Below are 22,368 nucleotides of genomic sequence, written 5' to 3'. Positions count from 1 at the left end.
GGTCGCGCCGTGCCTGGCACCTGCCTGCAGCCCGGGAAGGCCTGCCTGCGCCTGCCCCTGCCCCTGCAGCCCCGGCCGAGACCCGCCGCCGAGACGGCGACGTCCTTCCTGCCTCGGGGGCAGCCAGCGCTGCCCGCCGCCGCCGCTGCGCTGCTCCACCGGTCACCGGCACCCGGCCCGCCCCTGCGGCGCCAGCGGAGGCGGCAGGAAGAGGAAGCGGGGCCGGGGCCGGGGCCGGCGCTGGGGCTGCTCCCCCTGGCGGAGGCGGGCAGCGGGGCGGGGCGCGGCGGGGGCGGAGTCGCCGCCGCCAGGCCGTGGCCCCGCCGCGGCCGCCTGAGTAGCAGCCGCTGCCGGCGCGTTTCCCCTTCCCGCCCCCTGCCTCGGCGCTCCCTCCCCCGCCTCCCCGGCCGGGGCAGCAGGAAGCGGCTCTGATGTCAGCGGCGGCGGCCGCGACGCGGCTCTGAGCGGCTCCCCTACTCCCGCCGCGGCCCCCTCGCCCCGCTGCTGCTGCCGCCGGGGCTGGCGGAGGCGGCCAGCTTCGGCCCCCGGGGTGCCCCCTTCTCTCCGCCGGGGACGCGCGGCCGAGGCGGTTCCCAGGCTCCGCGGAGGCCGCGGCCTAGGGCAGCCGGCGCGGCGCTTGGCGGGGGTGCGGGAGGGCGCGGGATGCGGAGCGACGCCGCCGTCGCTGCCGGGGTCTCCGCCCGCCGCCACTGAGGCCCGCGGCCGCCGCGGATGCGGCCTCGCCCCGCGCGGCGGCCCAGGCGGCGCCTCGGCCAGGCCCTCCCCGACGTGCGCCCGCGCGGAGGGCAGGAGCCGCCGCCGCGCCCCGCGTAGCCCCGGCCCAGGCCCTCGGCTGCCCCGCGCCGAGCCCTCCGCCCCCGGCCTGCCCTGGCCTCTCCTCCCCCAGGTGAAAGAGGAGGGATGTCCGCTGCCGCCTCCGCTGAAATGATTGAAACCCCCCCGGTCCTCAACTTCGAAGAAATCGACTACAAAGAGATCGAGGTGGAAGAGGTGAGTGAGGGCCCCGCCGCCGGGCGGCCTTCCCGCACACACCCCCCGCTCCCCGGCCGCGGCCTGCAGGCGGGCCGGAGGGGCCAGCCTGGCCCCCGCCGCGGCGCCTGCCCCCGCGGGTCCCCGGGGTTGCCCTCCCCGGCGGCGTCCCCCCCGCTGGCGGAACGGGCCGCGGAGGCTTCCTGGGTGCGCGGGGCTGCCGGGACATCCCCCGACCCCCCTCGTGCGGTTTCCTTCTCCGCTGGATGCTGCAGAGGTTGGCACCGGAGAACAAAGGCGGTATGGCTGGGAGCGGAGGTGCCAGTTTACTTACACCAACCCTGATGCTGGGTGCTGTACTGTGGGGTTTTATTTAAGCGGGATAGATTTATTCAGGACTTTAAAGTTTCGCCGCCCATTTTGCCACCCACTTTAGTATGGGTGGCAAACACAGTTGTCAAACGCTGTCACAAGAGGGAACTGTTAATTCTGATGTTTCTTTCGGATCTCTATTTCTGTATGCCCCTGCTTTCTCCTGCCACCTAACTGAACCATTGTATATATAATCATTGTACCGGTGTTAATTATTTGCTAAATTTATAGCTCTGTTAGCTGTAAGGGCGTACAGATCTCTTTTTATTATTTTTTCTTAACATAGGCTAGTGATGTTGCACTCATGGATCTGTAACATTTCACTTGTGGCCTGTGCATGTTACCCGGGAAGTGACATTCAGTTATCATATAACATAGTTGGAAGCAAGTATTTCTTCTTCTTCTGTGGAAAGTTTCATACTAAAATTATTGCCTTAAATTCTTTGAGGCCGGAATGGGATGCATAAAGTACAAAATTTCGTATGTACCTTTCATCTGTCTGGATATCCTGTGAAAGTAGGATGGGTGTGATCTAGGATAGCTTACATGTTCTACTAAAGGGCTCAGTAGTATGTATATACCACAATGTTGTTTAAGGGTCACACAAAAATATTGCTGCTTTTGGATTTTTTTCTTCCTCCCCTGCTAATGTCTCTCCAGGAATGAAGTTGGTTCATGCAGATCCATACTTGGACCTAACAGATACCCAAGACTGCTGAAGCAGTCTTTGTGCTTGTATTTGTAGATTAAATTCTTTCTCTTTCAGTAATAATTACCCTCTTTTGGTTAAAAAGTTTCTGTGGAATCCAATTTAGTTTTGTGCAGTAGCTTTTATAGATATGACAACCAGCATCTCATGTTTTTAAAGTGGTTTGCTAGATACTGGTTTGTTCATAATTACTATGCTGGGCTTGTGTGGCCTAGGAGAGTTCACAGAACGTAAAATCTGCAATGTTTTCATAGAATACCAGGGCACTTTCTGCAGTATTCAGGTAGTGTCATGGTATCTTTGGCTTTCACCATAGCAGACACTGGAAATTCTCAGAAGATATCTTCCAAAAGATTGCCTTTTCCCCGTTCTATGAATATGGCAATCATGAAGATTTTTGTCTCTGTAAGTCTAATTCTTCCTCTTCCATTTATGCATTTAACTGTTCTGAAGTGAGAAAATTTTATGGTGTTTGGGAACTGAAAGCATTGGATAATATGCTGACATTTTTGCAACACTTGCTAATGGACAGGGATCAAATCACATGCTTTGGGAGAAATTTGGCTTTTCTCACCCAAAGAAGAAAATAAAGGTGATAGGAATTTAGCCATCATAAAAAGGTGTCCTGTGGTGGCTCATAGAAGTGAGTAGCACATCTAATATGTTGCACATAGCACTTTGAATGGATAAAATGCTGTACAAATCGTAAATCCTCACGACACCCTTGGGAAGGCTGTTAGCAAGGATTATATTGCTATTTTACATGTAGGAAATGTGAAGCTGCATAGTGTGTAATTGGTGTAACTAGAATTTATCATTCTAAGGTTTACTGTTCAGAGCTTGTCTGTGTCCTACATACCTGCCTAGCACCCGCTGAGACAGGACTATATGCACAAAAATGTATGTAGAGACGATGCCTAAGCAGTAATTTGTGCTTTATTTAATGTGATTGTTGCATTATCCTCAAAGTAGTATCTCTATTGGAGATGACAAAACTCATGTGATATAAGCTGGGGAGCTCTGATAAAGCGTTCTCTCCATGAGAAAATCTGATGACAGCTGGTGTAGCATTTTGAGTTACGCTCAGTGTACCTGTCCTATCAGAAATTCTTATAGGCAATGGGGATACCATAGTGCTGAACACAGTCCAAACGTCATTGCGCAGAGGAAGAAATAAGATCTACTTTACAATAAAATAGGTGGATTAGAGACAATACTTAGGCCTTGCTTTTCTCAACTGTGGGTGTTGACCTCTCACTCATGATGCAGTTTCAGCACAAATAGTCAACTTTGCAGTCATAACAAAACATATGTCATTACTGTCAGGATTTTCAGTGCTCTCACTTCAGACTTGGAAGTTCTCAAGGATTTTTAAATGGCTGTAAGGACTCAAAATGGTCAGTTTTTAATACGGTTGGCAAACTTCAGATGTTTCAAAATGGAATGTCAACAGATCTACACTGGGAACTCAAATGAATGCTTGTATAATCATAGCTTTGTTGTTGTATTATCAAGGCTGTCTTGTCAGCAGATAGCAGTCCCACTCTGCCACCGGTTTATTAATAGATATTGAAGTTCTGGAATACTTGCAGGCCCTGAGTCCTTCCTAATAAATGTGAGATCTATAAGTGGGCTTTCATTTAGGTTTGGCTGAACTCTACTGGATAATACCAAGAATATACCATATTTTGTTTTAGCTACCATGCACATGACTAACCGTACTGTAGTGTTACTTCCCACCAGTCAAACGTGTCTCCAGCTTCAAGCTGCCTTTTCATTATTTAAAGTGCTTAGATTGAAGTAAAATATAGAGATAATTATTATTAATGAGTTGTAGTCAAATCAAGATTGATGTGACACAGTGGGAGCATCTTCAAAACTAGAAGGGGAAAAACAACGTAAAACTTGGGTTCAACAGAAGTGTTCCCTACTTTACCATGCAAACTTTTGACTGTGAGAATATCCTCTCTTAAGTTTTCAGGTATTAGATAGGCAAATCATTAGAAACTGAATAAATAAAACTATAGAATTTATCTGAAAACTTAATATAACTGAAATCAAGTTAACAATAAAAAGCCTAATACCCTATTTTAAAATCTCATATTTAAATCTAGCCTAAATAGTGCTGTCTCTTCTTCCCAGAGGAGCTTTCACATCTACGCAATGAACAGACTTTGGTTTTGAATTGTTCTGGCAACCTGCTCCCTGCCACTCTTTCCTGAAAATCCCACAGCCCTTCCTCTGTCATGTAACTCGATAACAGTCCCATACATGACCAAAACGCAGACCTCTTTATCACATGATGTGTATATGCCTTGGATCGCACAGCCAAAAGATGCATGTCTGGTCATGTATGCTGTGGCCCTGCCCAGTCACTGTCTGATGTAGCCAGGTTGAAAACCATTGCCATATTTGCGTACTTGCAAGTTACTTTTGAACAGTCTGAAAGTGTAAATTATTTGAAAACTGTTGTTTAATGCTCTGCTGGTATACTGTAGTGTACACTGAACTTCATCTTCAACAATCTATTTGGGCAACAGTAGCTAATTCTAAGGGGATTTAGGATAATGTTTTCTTTAAGATGAACAGGTAAGCCTTCTAAATATTTGTTTTAGAAAACCTACTTAAGGTGCCAGCAACTAAGGAGATGTAATTTATGGCGTCTAACCATACACCATAAAAAACCTACCTTAGACATTTTTTAAACAGTTGAATAATTTCATTAACTGCCAGAGAAGTGTGCTGAGAACTGCATGTGTTCCTTGCAATTATGAAGCAGAGCAGTTCAGAGACGAGAGAATGAGGAATACAGTGAGACAACTGGTTTTTGCTTCCCTTTATAGTAGTTAACTTTTAAAAATTTAATGAGATGCAGTGACCGTTACACTACAAGGTAAAGCGGATTTGTGTAAGCTGCTGCTGAACATGGACTTGTTACTACCTCCATTGTTTTTATGTCCTGGGGGATTGTGTCCAGTTGTAAAATACCAATCTGCAAAATTGGAAGAAGTTTGGACGAGAACCACAGGTGTGATTTGAGATCTGAACAATATTCTTGGATATCTGACATGAGTACAAAAGGCTTGGTTCTCAAGAGCCAAGGGTGGTAGTTAGGAATCCGTTTGAAGTCAGTCGCATCTACAATTTCTCAGCCTTTTTCAGAAAGTAAGCCTTCAAGGTGCCAAGTTGGGCATTCAGAAGCAAAGGCAAAAAATTAGTACATGGTGAAAACGTATGCCAGAATTTTCTGTGATTTTACTCTAAATACATTTCTGATTTAATTCAAATCACTATTTAAATTTTGTTTAGTTATATCAGTGGAAGATTCTCTTCATTCATCTACATAAGAAAATAGCTAAAGTGTCAGCTGGAGTGTGAATTTATAGCGGAAGTTACACAATACCTATTTCATGTGGTGAAATTTAGTGCGCAGTAAGTGTTAGAAGATGGCTAATAAGCTGAACTGTTAATGTAAGACTTTACACTTATTTCGACACTTGCAGATTTATTCAATGAATCAGTTTGCATCTTGTAAAATAAACTTGTATCTTACTCTCATAAAGAATACGTGGGAAAGAAATCTCACATGCTCTTCTATTCCAGTGACGAAAGCAAGATGCGTATTTATGAGATAATCATGAAGTTCCATGTCTAATACAGCAGCTAAGGTCACAACTGAGTGACAGTGTAACTGCTATCAGAAATTGGGGGCGGGGGGGAGGCCTTTCCCTAAGAAAAAAAACTAAAAAACAGAACAAACTTCACGTGTCCCTTATTTATCCCACCCAGTGGATCCTAGCAGTGTTTTACTGACTGCAGAATGATTATTTGTTTTTCAAACACCAGTAATTTTAGACTGTGCCAGCCCAGCAAGCCCAACTTATGTTGGAGACCTTCACCCCGAGTACCTCATTACCCAGGATTTTGTGTCTAAAACTAAAATCTCCTGTCTGGGCTGCTATAACAGAACAAATTGATTCATACTAGAACATCAGACAAGTAACTGTAACAGTACAGTTACAGTACCAGTAACCAAAGGGACATAGATATTAAAGGTAATTTAGAGACTGCTGTCTGTTTGGAAGCACAGGTTTTGTTGGTTTTGTGTTGAGTTTCTTTAACTGCTTGTCTTGCTTCCCAAAATCGTAAACAAACACGTCATGTAGATACTGCAAATTATGAAGACAATTCTCCAAAGAATACCACATCTGCTAATCAGGGAGCTATTATATTTTATTGCTGTCTTATATATCCAGCAAGGTTTTTTTTAGAAAGAAAAGCACTAGGTATCCAGCGTGCAGAGCTAACTAACATGGAAATTTCATGGGTAGAGATGAAAACTTTGTATCTTTATAGTTTTGAGTGAATAGAAAACCTGTGCAGTTATTGCAAAGTTGAAATTAATTCTTCCGAAGTTTTGACACTTGATAGTGGAGTAGGGTGCATCTCAATAAACAAAGGTGCGGGGGCGGGGGGTGGAGTGGAATTATTGGTCACATTCCTTAGGACAAAATACATCCTTGGGGGCTTAACGTATCTGCAGTCTCTATTTCCTGCATGATTTCTAGTTTACATACTTACCAGTCAGTATAGTCTACATACTTATAAGTCAGTATCATGTATCTTTGTTTATGTACAGCATTTGATACTATTTGTACACAGAGGCAGAGGTAATGTTTGTTCCAGGGATCTTGTATGGTTCATATTCTTTAAATAAGACTCCAAATACATTATCTGGAAAACATGCAAACGGCACTTTCTTTCACCATGTCACTTTGTCGCACAGTAAAACATAACTTTTTACTGGTATGAATTTTATAGGGAGAGGAATACATTTGTATATACTCTTTAAAGCTCTTTAAGCATTTCTGCCAGTTTAAAATGTGTCTGTGTCATGTATTAACCGAGTGGTTCTTGACAAACTTAATTCTATTCTGTGGAAAAGTAGAAGCACTAGTGTTCTATTTCTAAACATGTCATCTGCCCTTTATTTTCTGTTTTTTCTCCTAGAAGATATTTAGAGGGATAAAATCTTTTACCAAAAGAATGTGTTTATTTTTAGATCATTTTCCAAACATACACAGTGCTACAGATCAACTTCTGTTTATTGATTTGTTGTGTCAATAATTCCATTAACTGTGCTTCATATAATTCAGAATATGCACTACTGCCCAAACATATGGTGTGGCACCAACAGCAGGGGACAAGAAGGAATGAGCATGAAGAAACTAAAGTTCAGGCAGCGCCTCCCTCCTGTGCTATTAAGTTACTTAGTTCCAGCACACGGTGTTGAAGGAAACTACGTAGTGTTTCAACTGTTCTGACAAATTCTAAGACTTACTCCTTTAAAGAATAAGTTCAGTGAAAGCTTAAAGGAAGAAAATTAAATGTAAGTGGAATCCACCACAAGCTCCATTCTGTCGATTATGAAGAATGTTTTTACAATGAGTAAGATACTTTTTCCAGATTAAGCAGGAAAGACATACTGGGCTTTCACATATGGTAAACTTCAAGTTTGTATCAGATCCGTCATTGCTTCTGACTGTTGCTCCTTTCGTATGCTGTCCAAGAGGCTGAGCTGCTTTAATGGAGGATTGGCTCTTCTCTGTTTTCCCTGTATCCTAGGTAAATATTCAGTGCATTCGTGTCCTCTTCTCAAGTTCAATCCTCTGCCTAGGCAGGCACCAAGTCACTGATAAATTGTTATGAAACCTTGACTGCATAGTCATTTATCAAACTCTTCTCATCAACCATGAAATTTATATATCTGATGGTCTCTCACAGCCTTCTGTTACGTAATTAAGATCTAGATTGCCTGGTAAGCTCTTCCTGTTGGTGCATGACACTGGTTTTTTGTTTTTTTTTTTTTTTCTTCTCTCCTTTCCCCCCCAGTCATCAGCAGGACTTCGTAAAGTGCATCTGATTCTTACATCACATTGGGTGGTACACTCATTTATCTTAGCTTCTTCATTGAATAGAAATGTTATTTAAAAATACGGCAAAATTGAAAAATAATGGTTTCTCTAGTATGTGAACTGGAAATACGTGTACCAGTTCTTGGTAAACTTATTGCTAAACTTGCAAATAGTCATGGATTTCTTTTCAGGGGAACAGTATGCAGTTGTATTGGCTTATGGGCTGAATTTGACCATGTGGAATCAAATGCAAGAGATACTTGGGCTTGTTTTTTTTTGTTATACCTGTAATTTTATTTTTATATATATGTGAAAAATAAATATATTTAATATGTAAAAATATAGGTAGTATATATTACATAGTCATAATATTAAAATTGTATCCGTAATACATATATTTGTACATATGGACATATACAAGTCTTTTCAGCAAGGAAAGACTAGCCAAAAAAAGTAAGCCTGATCTGTCACAAACAGTTGTAAATGATTCAGGCTAAGTAAAAAAAAAAAAAAAAATTCAAATTGCTTCATTAAATGTTATCAGATGTATCTGAGATCAATCTTTTAACTGACGAATATGCACTGTTTTCAAATAGCAATTTTTTTTCCATGTCACTGAATTAAATGTAACAGAGCCAAAGTCAAAAACTGTGAAAGAGTGTGAGAAAAGGTACATTTAGAAAAGGAGCCTTCTGAAAGGAGCCTCACTCAGCCTTGTGCCATAGGGCCAATTGTATCCAGCTAGAAGAAATCATTATATGCACACCTCCTTTTCCCTAAGTGGAGGGAAGAGTTCTTCCCAGTTACTTGACCAGTTTGGGTTCCTCTATACCGTAGGGGAGCAGCGGACCTTGAATTGCAGTTCATCCTGCCTGGGTTGCTCTGTGGCATGCTCCTCTCGTTAACTGTCTGTCCTTAGTACTTCTCAGGTGTGAGCAGGCTGCTATCTGCGTTACGTGTGCTTGCACAGTGGATGATTTCCATGTGCTCAGTAAATCAGCACTTCTGTGAGATGCAGACTTACAGCACAACACACAGACTGATGAGATTTTTCTTAAACTGTAGGCCTGGTCATGCACTGTGCGAGGTGGGTAGAGGGGTTGTAATGGACAACTCTCTTGTGCCAGCAGAAGAAGGTGGGGGGCCTGCCAACCCCAAGAAATTGGGCAATTTTACTCGAAACGTGGTCTGAGGGAGAAGAGGAAATACCAGGGGAGACTATTTGGGACTTTTAGGTGTTCTGTTTAGGACTCATTGTTTCCAAATTGTTTATATGCACTATTTTCATAGGCTGCTTGACTATCATTCATATGGGTTGGTGTTTCCAGTCTCAGTTGTGGACTGTAAGAAAATAGTTGGTGTGTGTTATATCAAGGGAAGAGTCAAGGCACTATGCTGTAGCTGGGGGAGGAGGTTACAATCAATCCCTTTTTACATGGGGCAGAATGGGGCACGTTCTGTGGATCTGCTGTGGATATCTTGTGGTAGACTCAGTCTGTGAACCACTGTTGTGGAGGGTGAGAAGCAAGGAGGTCCTGGAAGGCTAAGCACGTGCTGTAATGTAAAAGAGAAAAATACTTCTTTGTGTGTATTAAGGAAACCAGAGGAGGAAAATAACCATTGATCACCATTCCTGGGCAGCCGTCTCTCATATCCGTATGTAACCTTACAAAAATATTGAGCATACTTCCCCTTTTCTCATCTGTCTTAATGCAAAATCTTGATTTTTTTTTTTTTTAATTTATATTTTTTCCCTCTTCAAATTGGGCCCTTGTTTGCAGACTTTCTCATACTCAGCGTGAAAGTTTAGCAGGTCTTGAGCTATGCACCTGCAGCCTTATCTCAGGGGAAATCAGCTTCACTATTTATTTATTTATTAGGAAAGCATGTAGCAAGAACCTAACCCAAGCATGGTTTACATACATGATAGTTTGCTGTGACGTGGAGCCTTGACAAGTACAGTCTGGTGCTTGTACATTCCTGGCTACCAAGTTGCCTTCTCTGGGTCAGCGCTCTTAATTTACGTTCCTGATTATTACTGTATCGGGGGGCATCACAAAAAAAGAGGTAAAATTATTAAATATTATTTCCTCAAAGGATGAGCATTCAGGCAGCAGGCAGTTTGCATTGTTTCAGCATTGGGAATGTGTGGTTATTCACTGATCTACAAATCACACTTTTCTTTTAAGATACCATCCTGTTAAGGAATGAATTCACTAGTGAACTCATAAGAATTGGTGTACTGATTATAATATGGATGCAATATTATGTTTGAACCTTTTGTGGGTCCTTTAATTATCTTGCATCTCTATATTTTAATTTTGAATATTCCTACACACACACACCCTGAATCTTTCCCCTTTTTTTATTGGATAAAGTCATAAATAACTATGACTTTCTAGTGAAGAGCTTTGTAATTTTGGGAAGTGTGTTTTTGCATCTAAAATAATACTCATGTGTGTGCATTATCCATTTAAGGAAGACAGTAAAATTAAATTTTGCCATAATAAACTGCTATGGTAATCACATTTGTAAATGCTTCCACTCCACCCTCTCCCTACTCCCCTTCCTTTCCCTTCTTTTCTTGCTCACCTCCCGAAAAAGTGTTTATTTCATTAGAAGTGTCTGCTTTGTTCCTCAGGATACATACAATATTACTTGAAATCAAGGACTAGGAACACGAGCACAAAATGCTGTTAAAACCAATGGCGAAGAAAGGCTGCTAGGGCCAAATACAGAATCCCAGACCAGCCCACCTAGCCCCTGGTCCATTTCTTCCCCCTTCCGCCCCCATCCTTCTCATCTGCCCTGCCTTGCATTTTTTGGAGTTGGAGGAGCTCTTATCCCTTATCATAAGAGCTCTTACACTTCTGTGCCTTTGTGTACCTTCCATTTCTTACTCCTCTTCTCTCTGCCTTTGTTTTGGGCATACACGTAACAACTTGCTTGTCTGTGCTTTCCTGTAGCAGCTAGAGTCACTGTTTTGGTGACACTCTAGTTTCAACTTTACATTGCATATGCATGTTTTTGTTGTTATTTCTGTGTGTTGCCATTTTTCCCCTGAAGAACACAATTAAAAGAAGCGAAATTTCAATTTACGGCAGTTTATAATTCACCAGTAACTGAAAGTGACCTCAGAGAAAAAGGACATTTCTCTCTGTCCTGCTTTCATTTTTGTTCTTGGTTTCAAAGAACTACTCCAAATAGTGGGGGTGTTAGAGCTTCTTCACAGCAAACGTTAAAGGATTCTTGAATAATGTAGTATGCAGAAGCTGTTTCTGTGAAGTTACAGTGAAGAGTTATGACTCTTGTCTGGTTTTGTATATTTTTAGGCAATGTTAATTCCAAATAAACTAGAAAGCAGATATCAACAAAAATAGAGAAAGCATAGTTTATACAGACACTGTGCTTATTTGGAGGACTCTCAGGAGAATTTACTGTTCTTACACTGTTGAGGCATCTATAAGAAAATGGAAGGATAATTTTGAGCACATTGAACACCTCATCCAGACTTCAGCATAGTCCTGTGCAATTGTTTGCATAAGCATTTAAATTTCAGAATTTTGAATTCCTATTACTAGCAAGCGTAAGTGAATACAGCAGATAAATATAATTTCACTGGTCAAATCTATAACAATAAATTTGCCGTCATTCCCCTAATTTTCTTCGAACAGATCTTGTTCGAAATAATTAAGATCATGGTTTTTCTGAAATACTGTTTCTGCATGTTAATAATAAAATGTTTTGTGTGTGTGTTTTCCTGTTTCTTCTGTAAATGATCTCTGGAGGAATCTTAGCTAAGCTCCAGTTATGCTATAACAGCATAATATTAAATTGCTGCTGCAAAACACGCTTCTGTGCGTCTTCAGTTCTCTAAGGTAAATTTCTTTTCTGTTTGTGAAGTCCAGCACAGCAAATGAAACCATTTCAAGTTTTAACTCAAGTGTTTCATATTATCTTGTTCTAGGTTGTTGGAAGAGGAGCCTTTGGTGTGGTCTGCAAGGCAAAATGGCGAGCTAAAGATGTAGCCATTAAACAAATAGAAAGTGAATCTGAAAGAAAAGCCTTTATTGTAGAGGTACAGTAAGTTTGCTGGAAAAAGTGGGGTTTGGTAGAGCTTGTTTTCTTAAATTCATGGCTGTAATTAGTTTACTAAAAGCTATGTCTGTATTACAAGGTAAATGCAGCCTGTGGTACCGAGTACAGGCCTGAACCCCTTGTCATGCAGAACAGGACACTTGTCAGAGCACGTCACAGCTCCTTTAGTTCGCTTTGCATGAAAACTGGAAGGCAAGGGGAGAGAGAGGAGGGCACGCAGGTCGGGGAAACACCAGTTCCTGGATTGTGTCCCGGTGTGGAGTCAGGGTGCAGCTGAAATACCTACCAAAATCCTGGAGCTGATGAACACCTCCAGGGGCTACAGCACAGGTTCTTCATACAATCAGGCCCATACTTGAAACGGTTTCTTAGTTTTTTCAGCAGTTCTAATCATTTTGTTATTTTTTTCTTACATATAAGTTTATTAATACATGTAACTCACTCTTCCCGTTCAATGTCTACTTCTTCAGAAAGATCTGAGTAGTTCAGATATACCAATAAACTTCCCAAGATACATAACATTTTCTAGAATCCAAAGTTAGCCATGTAATTTAAATGAGATATATTGTGACGTGCTGCTTAGTATTTAGACAGTAAGAATCTAGCATGTTCAAGATATACAAAATATGTTAAGAACAAATCTCTTAATTTTGGAACTAAAAATGTAACACACTGAAGGGTTAAAGGAACCATATTTGTAGTAGACCTCTCTGTGTAAATATTTATATGTCATTCATTACCATGGGAAGTTAATCTGAGTCTAATTTAATAGTGAGTAGATCTGACCAGTCTCTTAGCATTTTTGTGTTCTAAAGAGATCTGAGAAGATAAAACCAGAAATACTTTGGTAATTACTGGGATTCAGGAAACCCTACAAAGTGCAAGCATCAGTTGTGATACTCCATTCTGGTTTTTTAGAACTGCTGAAGTATACAGAAAAAATAATATGACCTATAGAGGTCATAGTTGCCCAGTGTTTATGACTGGAGTGATTTTACTACACTATGAAAAAAATACTTTCTTTAAATTTAATTTCTTTAAAATTTCTTTTAAATGCAGTTCTAGTTAAACACAAACCTAATTACATAAATTAAAATGCAAACAGGTATATCAGTGTTGTAATTCCTAAAATCACCATCTAGGGTTATGCAGATACATAAAACTGTAATTGCTGTTCTGGTGTATGAATTATAGATGTGAAAATAAAGCATTAGCCTTTTTTCCCCATGGTTTGAAATGAAGTGTGATTTGTATTGCAGCTTCGACAACTGTCACGAGTAAACCACCCAAATATTGTCAAGTTATATGGAGCCTGTCTAAACCCAGTAAGTTATAGCTTTGTCAGTATGACAAAAGGTGACTAGCTTAACATATGCAAGCATCAATGCACAAAATGTGTATTTTATATACAAAAATGTATATTTTATATATATTTTGTATGTTTTAGCCATAATAAGGAAATACACAGATATGTAGGTTCGTTGATATTTTCAGGTTTTTTCTTTCCCCTGCTATGAGAAATAAATTCTTTCAAGAAAACTCCAAATGCTGTTTCTAAACACCAATTATATTTCAATTAGTCAGAACAGCATCTGGTGTATTACATACGTAGTGTCATTTATTTCTACAGTCCTATTAATTGCAAATCAGCAATAGGAAAAAGACAATACATTAGCAATACATGATTCATAGCATGTCAGTCAGTTCCTATTCTCGTATATGCAGTTTTCAGGATTTGCTTGCTTTCTGCCACAGCTGCAAACAGTCCCACAAACTCTTAAAGCCGAAAAGCGAGTACTGTGACAGACAGATATATCCTTAGCTAATTTTAGTATGGGCTATTTAATTGGTTAAAATAATGCTGCATCCCTTTTTCCTTAGTACTAGTGAAATTCTTTTGACGTGATGTTTAAATTTTTTTGTAAGCTACTAAAAAAAAAAGTAAAGGCAAATGACTTGCAGTTTGAAGATAGCATTTGCTTTTCAAGATTTGCGGGGGGGGGGCATTCTCTTCTTTCTTAACTTACAGTGGGAACTTAAGTACTTAAGAACTTAAGAACTGATTTCTGTTTCTTATACGTAAATACGTACCATTCAAACTGACTTTTTAGCTCGTACATAAATTTTCCATTAGCTTAGGTATGGAGATGTTGCAGTTCTATTCAAAGAACTTTCCTTTCAGTTTACAAAAGCTGTTTTCCGCCCCTACATTTAAAACATCCCTATTTTTTGTCCCCTCCCCCCCAAAGGTGTGTCTTGTTATGGAGTATGCTGAAGGAGGTTCTCTGTACAATGGTGAGTATCATTTCAACATAGTGTCTTCCTGGAGCTGAAGTGCTAGTGTTAGGGCAAACATGAACTAAAATATAAAGTTGTTTCATACATATGTTTCTATCCTTGGAGATACTGAGAAGCCACTTGGACACAGTCCTGGGCAACTGGCTCTAGGTGGCCTGCTTGACCCTGCTTGGTGGACTTCCAGAGTTCCCTTCCAACCCCAATCATTTTGTGGTTTTTTGAAAGTCTTAAAATAATTTTAAGGAGAAAGGAGTGTGCTTTTAAAAACCACTTTTCAGTCCACTGGTTTATTTCTTGATACCAGTTTGTTATATTTTATACAAGTCATTTAAGGTTTTCCAGTGGAACATCTGAAAAGGTTCTTCCTTAACTTGTAAATTCCCTGAGCATTTGTTTAATATAGACTTTACCAGGGATGGCTGAGAACAAGCAACACCTTTCATATTGAATTTTAAGATCAAAAATTATGAAAAACATACAAAAAATGGAAAATACTGTGACATTTCCATTATTTTAACAGTCTGCAGAATATTTTCAGTTGCAGTGATGAGGCATTGATAATTACTTAGATTCCATAGAGCTTTCTGACTGGTATGTTGTTAACTCCATTGTATCTGTTGTAATATGCAATAAAGTTCTTTTTAGTTTGTGCCTTTGTTTTGCAGTGCTGCATGGTGCTGAACCTCTGCCTCATTATACTGCTGCACATGCCATGAGTTGGTGTTTACAGTGTTCCCAAGGAGTGGCGTACCTCCACAGTATGAAACCAAAGGCTCTAATCCACAGAGACCTGAAACCACCAAAGTAGGTTTATGGCTCATGTTTCGTATTTTCTTACAATTGGAATTCAAGATAATTTATAATAATTTCATTGCATTTGAAAGAAATACCTTTAATTGATACTAACTTTATTGGATATACTATATTCTAAATGAAAGCTGTGCATTTGAAACTTCAGTTACAGAATGATGTGCATGGTACAGGACATATACTGTACTCGGTTACTTTCTGTTAAACTAGAAAAATATCCTGCTCCTGCCCTGCATTATGGAAGAGGATTTTGATAGGGATAGGCCTTCTAATCAGAGGCATTTAAAATGGCCCAGTTTTACAAAGGGTTGTGGTGTTCAGTAAGAGAACGTTGGCGGGGCGGGGTTGTTTGTTTGTTTGGTTTTAACATCATATTTAATCTGATATATTAGAGCTCTTTCCCCCCGTGGCCATCCTCCTCTATCCTCTCGTTCTGCCTGTTCGACAACCCCTGCCAGAATCCCCCATCACTTTCCTGAAACAAAAATGAATGGTTTTCTGCCCAGTCAGTTTGTTGATCTGACTTATTTTACAGTTTCAGATCTGGCTCAACAGATTAGGTGGAAACAGAGATTTGGGGATCAGCAGGATCACCCCCTTTCGGAGGTAGCCTGCAGTTATTACCAGATAAAATTATAACATGAAGCCCCACTTTAAATCTTGAATTCTTTCTTGTATCTCCAGTTTTGATTTAGAGAGCTGTTAACATGTAATTTCAAGTGCTTTCATTTAAATAAATAGCTACGTTGACTGACATTAATGGGAGTCTTGATCGTTCTTTTGGTAAAATTGTTACAGCACTTGTTTTTCAGCCTCTGGCATCTGAAAGACTAATTTTGTCAATATATGCTTAGTGGTTTACTATGGCTAAAGATATTTAAAATCTAGCATGTAGAAATATTAATAAATTACAATATATATTTGATTATTTTAAAATATTTCATATGTTCAGATTAGGCACAAGTGACCTTAATTATTTTTTAAATTATAAAACTAAAGCACTGAGAAGCAAAGCCTTAGATATTCCACTCTATTAGAATGATAGTTGTTGGGATAAAAAAATCAGTGGTTTATTACCAGACTATTTCATCCTACAATTTTAATTTGTTTTTTTTGTTCTTTGACAGTTTGCTCTTGGTAGCTGGGGGGACAGTTCTAAAAATCTGTGATTTTGGTACAGCCTGTGATATTCAAACACACATGACCAACAATAAGGGAAGTGCTGCTTGGATGGCACCTGAAGTTTTTGAAGGTAACAATAATTTACAGTGTCAATATTATGTGTTCTTTCTAGGGATGCAACTGTGAATGAATTTGATATAGGAAAAAGAGCATCATGTAATCTTAATTTTTTTCAATCAGTGTACTGAAATTTGAGGTAACAGCTGAAAGAGTCTTGGCAGAAGTCTAACATTTATTTAAAAATCTGTATGATTGTATATTGCCAAATAATTATGCAGAGTTTCAAAGAGCAGCACTGAATTGACTCTATCATATTAGTATTAGTTAATTACATGAAAATGTGGAACCCTTACTTGTGTCATTGCTGAGATTTACATAAGAAGTACCTTTAGACAGCTGCTGTTTCTTATTTTATAAGCAAGTAGAACACAATCAGAGGGCTATTTCCCCAGGATTGTGCTGTTTTCGAGATTCTTAAGTCATTTCAGACTCTTCTGACATTTAAATACACTGTCATTACTTTCACTCCCTATTCTGATCAGCTTTTATCTTTAGAATTTCCCTGTTAGTGTCTCTAAATTGAACATAATTGCCTCCATTTTCATTCCCCCGCTTTCTTGTAACTCCATCTTTGTCTGCTTTTTATGTAATCTAGAGATTTGATGTACTTCCTCTTTCCTACATGCTGAGGAACTTGTTATTAACAGTTAATTTAGTTAAGTAGGAAAACAAGCTATTTCTTGGAGTGTAGCTGGGGAAGACTGATGACACTTGATAATTAGATAGGTATAATTGCTGCATGATTATCAGAGAAATAATCCAGTCAATATTAGATTGCAAATTAAACACCTTTTAGCCAATCAGTACTTAAATTATCACTGGGATTAGCAGAGTGGTGTGGAGAAGTCATCTTCCTGCTTTAGGAGGCAAGTGTCCTCGTTTTGATATATTTGGCAAGTGCCTATGTGCAGCAGTGGTTTCCCAGATTCTGGATCCAAGGGGCTTCTTTTCTTTTGCTGTCCTTATTCCAGAGAGAAGCAGCAAATTATATATGTCCATATACGTTTTTAGGAAGTGTTTCCTCCTGAACACCACCTTTGGAGCTTTTGTTTGGAAGGTACCCTTTTCTCCCGCGTATTGCTTAAAGGACCCACCCAAGGATGATCTGTTTCATTCTGGTGCCTAAAAATTTTCCATTATGTCACTTTATATTGAGGCACCTACTCTATTTCTTTAACTCTAGCTAGGAATGCTTCTTTTCTTAACATCTGTTTACTATTAAATGAAATTGTATAAATAAGAGAGAATTTTTTCTCTTAGAAATAATCAATTGTACAATCCGTGTTAAAACTAGATTTTTTTGAGTGAAAAATCTTGATCTAAATCAGATTTTGAAATAAGTATATTGTAGTATGGATTTACAGTGCATAGCCTAATTCCTCCTGTGTTCAGTAAGGCAGAACAAAGAAATCTTGTATTGCAAATTTGTTGTTGGACAGCAGCAAAAGCCTTCAGTTTACGGTTGGTTTTATGTACTTTTATCTGAAAGCATTTACTGATAATGACACAAATCTTTATACAAGTATCAAGGAGAGAAATGAATCTAGTAGCTTCTATGATGCAGCATATCAAGTTACTCTTGAAAGAGTCATTAAGCTACTAAAATTATGTCAAATGTCAAAATTGTTAAAAGTTTGTTTGCTTATGCTACTGCATCAGAATTCAACAATGGAATAAATTCTAATATTATTTTAGTACTGTTCTAGTACTAACGTTTTTAGATGAGGACCACAAAGGTGCAAGAAGTCTCTGTTTTGATGGCAGAGTGCTCATTGAAGTGATTGCCCTAATATTAAGACTTTTCCCCCCATTTTAAATATTAGGGCACCTAAAGCCTTGTACAGATCAAACAATCTAGATTAAAACAATATCATTTAGATGAGGATAAAGTGAAAGAGAGCAAGTGCTCTAATCTCAGAACTCCCTTTAGAAGAAATTATTTTAAAATTGCTTTGGGATAATCGGATAAATCGAGGAATGATTGTGTCTATCTGTTATCCTACCTTGGTCTGTTACATAATGAAACAATACAGAATACTCTCTCACTTCTTTTGGACTCTCCGTTTTCAGAATTAGTCCAAGACTTCTCAGCCACAAAATAGAATTTCCTTGCTCAAGAGGAGAATAACACTACTTCCCTGTCAAGGCTGTTCCACGAAGTGCTGTGGCTGCATAGAGAAGAGGGACTGTTTTGCTTCCCTTAGCAATCTGCCATTGTTAACAGATACCTTTTTTCCCAGCACCTTTGAAAAAAGGCTGACTGATAAAACTGACTTTGCTATTCCCCTTCAGTAACTCTTGAACTTGTTAGCCATATTCAGCTACTTTGATACAGGTGTAAAGAGTTTTGGAGATGCCAAGTTCTTAAAGAGTTTAATAAAATCAGTAGCTGGGAGAAGTCCAAATTCATGCCATCACTTAGAGAGAGGACTTGTGGTTCATGCTGCAGCGTGTCTCTCCTGTCTGCCTTGCAAAATGGCTGGTCTGGAGGAACTGGCATGAGAACATGCTGCTTTCCTTGCACAGTTTGTCAGAGGTATGGGGGCAGAGAAAGATGGCTCATAGGTAGAGTCGAGCCTGTTGCAACTGCATGCTGTATGATGGGTATCCACATGAAACTAGGCTTCTTTAGTTCCACTGTTTATGAAATGATTTGTCTCAATGATGCTGTCTTATTACGTATTAACAAAAAAATCTCTTGGCCACTCTATGCCAATTTTGATCCTTGTTTGAAGACAGATGAGCAAATCGGCCACTCTATGCCAATTTTGATCCTTGTTTGAAGACAGATGAGCAAATCTCTATCATTTAAATTCATGCATTTATTATCATGTCATTAGCCATTCACATTTCTTTTTAGTATTTGCAAGAGTTACGGTAACAGAGCATACGTTCTTCCTTTGCGGTTTCTGAACATTCTTATTCATTATTCTGTATCACCGACGTGTCTTCTGCACCTTTAACAGGAGTCTTAGAAATATTGAACTTATGGTCAAAGAACTTTAATTAAGTAATGACATGACAAAAAGAGTAAGAATAATAAACAGAGTGGAAATAATATGGTGAGGAATTGAGGAATCTGCTGACTTGTTCATATGGTAACTTACTAGTTCTGCTAAAGACCTGTGATTAATAAAGAGCAACGGATATGCCAGAGATGTTATTGGCTGGCATATTGTGACTAACATGAAAGAAGTGAGTTGAAGAATATTATTCAGAGGAAGCAAGCATAGTCAGTTAAATCCTGAATGCAAGAGATCTTTGAAACTTAATAAATTGTGTTTTATATTATATAAGAAAACTGACGCATTCTATCATTTCAGGATGACTCCAAGTGAAAAGGATTGATTTCCAGAGAGAGGCATTCTTAACGATCTTACTGTCAAATGATTTCAGACTTAAGTTAGCGTGAATCAGCCAGCTTTAGAAAACTGTTTTTTTCTCAGAAAAACAAATGTGAAGTGAAAGGAAGCATATAGAGCTATTTATCAGCTCAAACTGTACTTCTTTTTAATGTGTTATATAGAAAAGAAACAAATTGTATTGATGGCTTTCTTCCAGGTAGCAATTACAGTGAAAAATGTGACGTTTTCAGTTGGGGTATTATTCTCTGGGAGGTAATCACCCGTAGGAAACCTTTTGATGAGATTGGTGGTCCAGCTTTCCGCATAATGTGGGCAGTTCACAACGGTGAGTTGAAAATACTTTATTGCATTTGAAGTTGTGTATTTGACCTATAAATTTGCTGAACACTCTTAACTGTACAGTTTTAAATGACTAGTTTTTCCGTTTTATACTTCATTAAATATGCATTTTTGTCATAAAGACTTAATAGTTAGAGACTGCCACTTTTGTGTCAGTGTGGGTTTTGTGTTACTGGGCTGCTACAGTGCTTGCATTTCCTGCTACATGTAAGTAGCGTATGAACAAAGGAAAAGAGCCATGTTCGTTTTGTTACGACACTCTCTTTTAAAAGTGATCTGAATCATGTGCTACAAAAAACCCCACAACCTCTCTGTCTGGATGAATGATGATTTTATTAGCCAAGTTGTTTGTCTTTTTTTTTTTTTATTGGGCATCTATAGTAAATGTGTAAGTAACTTTACCTGTCTTCAGAAATGCTAGAAACTGTCAAACTCCTGCAGGACCATTAGGCATTAAAAGTGTTACTTTGTTTTTCATCTGTTGGGTTTTTTTGTGTTGTTGGTTTTTTTTTTTTTTTTCCTTTTTGTTCTGCTGTTTGAATTGTTTTACCTTAATATCTAGGTACCTGCAGTCATGGAGCAGGACTTTACTGTGCTAGGTATTATACAGAACAGATTCTCAGGAGCTTAGAATATAAACAGGAGACAGTAGTTGGATTCAAATGGACAAAAGAAAGCAGTGGTACAACATTGGTCAGAATAATAGCCTGTAGTATCTTCATGCTAGTGGTGTAACTTTTTTAACAGTGTGTTTTTAGGTACCATGGCAAAGCAGAGTTTTAAGAAGAATAAAGTAATGATAGTGAAGTAGTTCTGTGAATGTCTGCAAAGAGTTTCTGCCATTTGTGAAAGACAACATCAAAGAAAGCACGAACTTGTTTGGAAGATGTAATTAACGAACAAGCAATGAAGGCCGGTACTCTGCCTGAGTGTCATTGCTTCAGTACTAAATGATAGAAGCTTAAGGTGAGCACAGGCATCCTAGTCAATGAAGAAGAGAAAGGGGCAGACAGTGTTAGGATGGATAAGCATTATAGTCATAATAATGCACAAAGATAGATGTTTGTAAATGGCATTTTTGGATGAAGAAAGAGATTCTCCATTTCAGTTTTTCAAGGACACGAGTCGTTGAGATTAGGAGTGATGAGTGCCTTGCATAAAAGCATTAACTGTAAAAGTAAGCGTAAATGTAATAGTCAAAAATCAGAAAGCCTTGGTAAGGTGCAGGAGTATCCTTTAGGGGAAGATAAATTCCCTATCTGTCCCTACTTTTGCTTTAAAAACTTCTCTCTCTTTTTTTCTTTTTCTTTCTTTCCCCCTGCCCCCCCACTTTTTTTCCTTCTGAAGAAAGAAGTGTTAGTGTGCTTCATCTCATTGTGGCACTCTTTCTTTCTGTTAATACATTTTTAAATACTTGCTGCTGTCTATGCAAAATGTCACTGCATCTCATGTATTAAACACAACTGGATGCCATTAATTGTACTCATTGTTGAAATAGTAAAAAGAGTAGAAACTTGAACCAAAAAAGAGCTGAATAGTTATACAACAGTTGAAGTAAAATATGTAATTGAAAATATGTATAGGCCATGAAAAAGTCACCCAAAATTGGTACTTCCAGTGCTTAATAATTTTTTGGGAAGTTAAGAGCAAAATCAGCCCTCAAAAATACTTTTTTCCTTTTTTGTGGTTTTGTTTTGGTTTGGTTTGGTTTGGTTTGGTTTTGTTTTGGTTTTGTTTTGTTTTGGTTTTGTTTTGTTTTGGTTTTGTTTTGGTTTTGTTTTGTTTTGTTTTGTTTTGTTTTGTTTTGTTTTGTTTTGTTTTGTTTTGTTTTGTTTGTTTCTTGTGAGTACAGCATTAGGAACCAAAGACTGATACTACTTGCTTGCTAGTTTGGTCTAGAGCTTTATTCTTCAGCAACTGGTAACATATTCATTAGCCATTGTAATATGTTGTATTTGGTCAGTCAGTGAATTTATTCAAACCACTACTGAAGGAAAATTTTAATTTTCTTTCTACTTATTTGTATGTAATTGTAACTTGTATGTAGTGCAAAGGAACTTTTTTTTTTGTCAGTTTTTGTTTGTAAGAGAGAAAATTAAGTATAGGCCAGTTCTTTCAGACTGCAATTAACTATATGTTTTCCTGTATTTATTTAGCACAATACCGGAGAGAGATTAGTCACAGTCAATTGTCTTATAGTCTGTTTAACAAATTAAGGGGTTTTTCTAAT

The 22,368-nt window shown here is 39.1% G+C and overlaps 1 protein-coding gene across 11 annotated transcripts in view; it reads left to right on the top strand.

Moving 5' to 3' along the window:
* The first annotated feature begins 773 nt into the window (after positions 1-773).
* MAP3K7 (mitogen-activated protein kinase kinase kinase 7) overlaps positions 774-22,368 on the top strand; it is a 48,363-nt gene continuing 26,768 nt past the window's right edge. For 2 of the 11 annotated variants that reach the window (XM_075145505.1, XM_075145500.1), the window contains exons 1-7: positions 774-1,011; positions 11,954-12,064; positions 13,344-13,409; positions 14,334-14,379; positions 15,048-15,186; positions 16,320-16,444; positions 19,996-20,124. In XM_075145505.1, coding sequence (XP_075001606.1) covers positions 922-1,011; positions 11,954-12,064; positions 13,344-13,409; positions 14,334-14,379; positions 15,048-15,186; positions 16,320-16,444; positions 19,996-20,124 — 706 coding nt within the window. In that variant the 5' untranslated portion in view covers positions 774-921. Of the gene's footprint in view, positions 1,012-11,953; positions 12,065-12,163; positions 12,415-13,343; positions 13,410-14,333; positions 14,380-15,027; positions 15,187-16,319; positions 16,445-19,995; positions 20,125-20,897; positions 21,105-22,368 lie in introns of those variants that run through there. The other 9 variants (XM_075145496.1, XM_075145495.1, XM_075145494.1 and 6 more) reach the window with 7 other exon arrangements.

The sequence above is a fragment of the Calonectris borealis genome, chromosome 3 (assembly GCF_964195595.1).
Source record: "Calonectris borealis chromosome 3, bCalBor7.hap1.2, whole genome shotgun sequence".
Classification (NCBI taxonomy): domain Eukaryota; kingdom Metazoa; phylum Chordata; class Aves; order Procellariiformes; family Procellariidae; genus Calonectris; species Calonectris borealis.
Note: the sequence above shows the minus strand (reverse complement) of the source record. Positions and strands in the feature narration are given on the sequence as shown.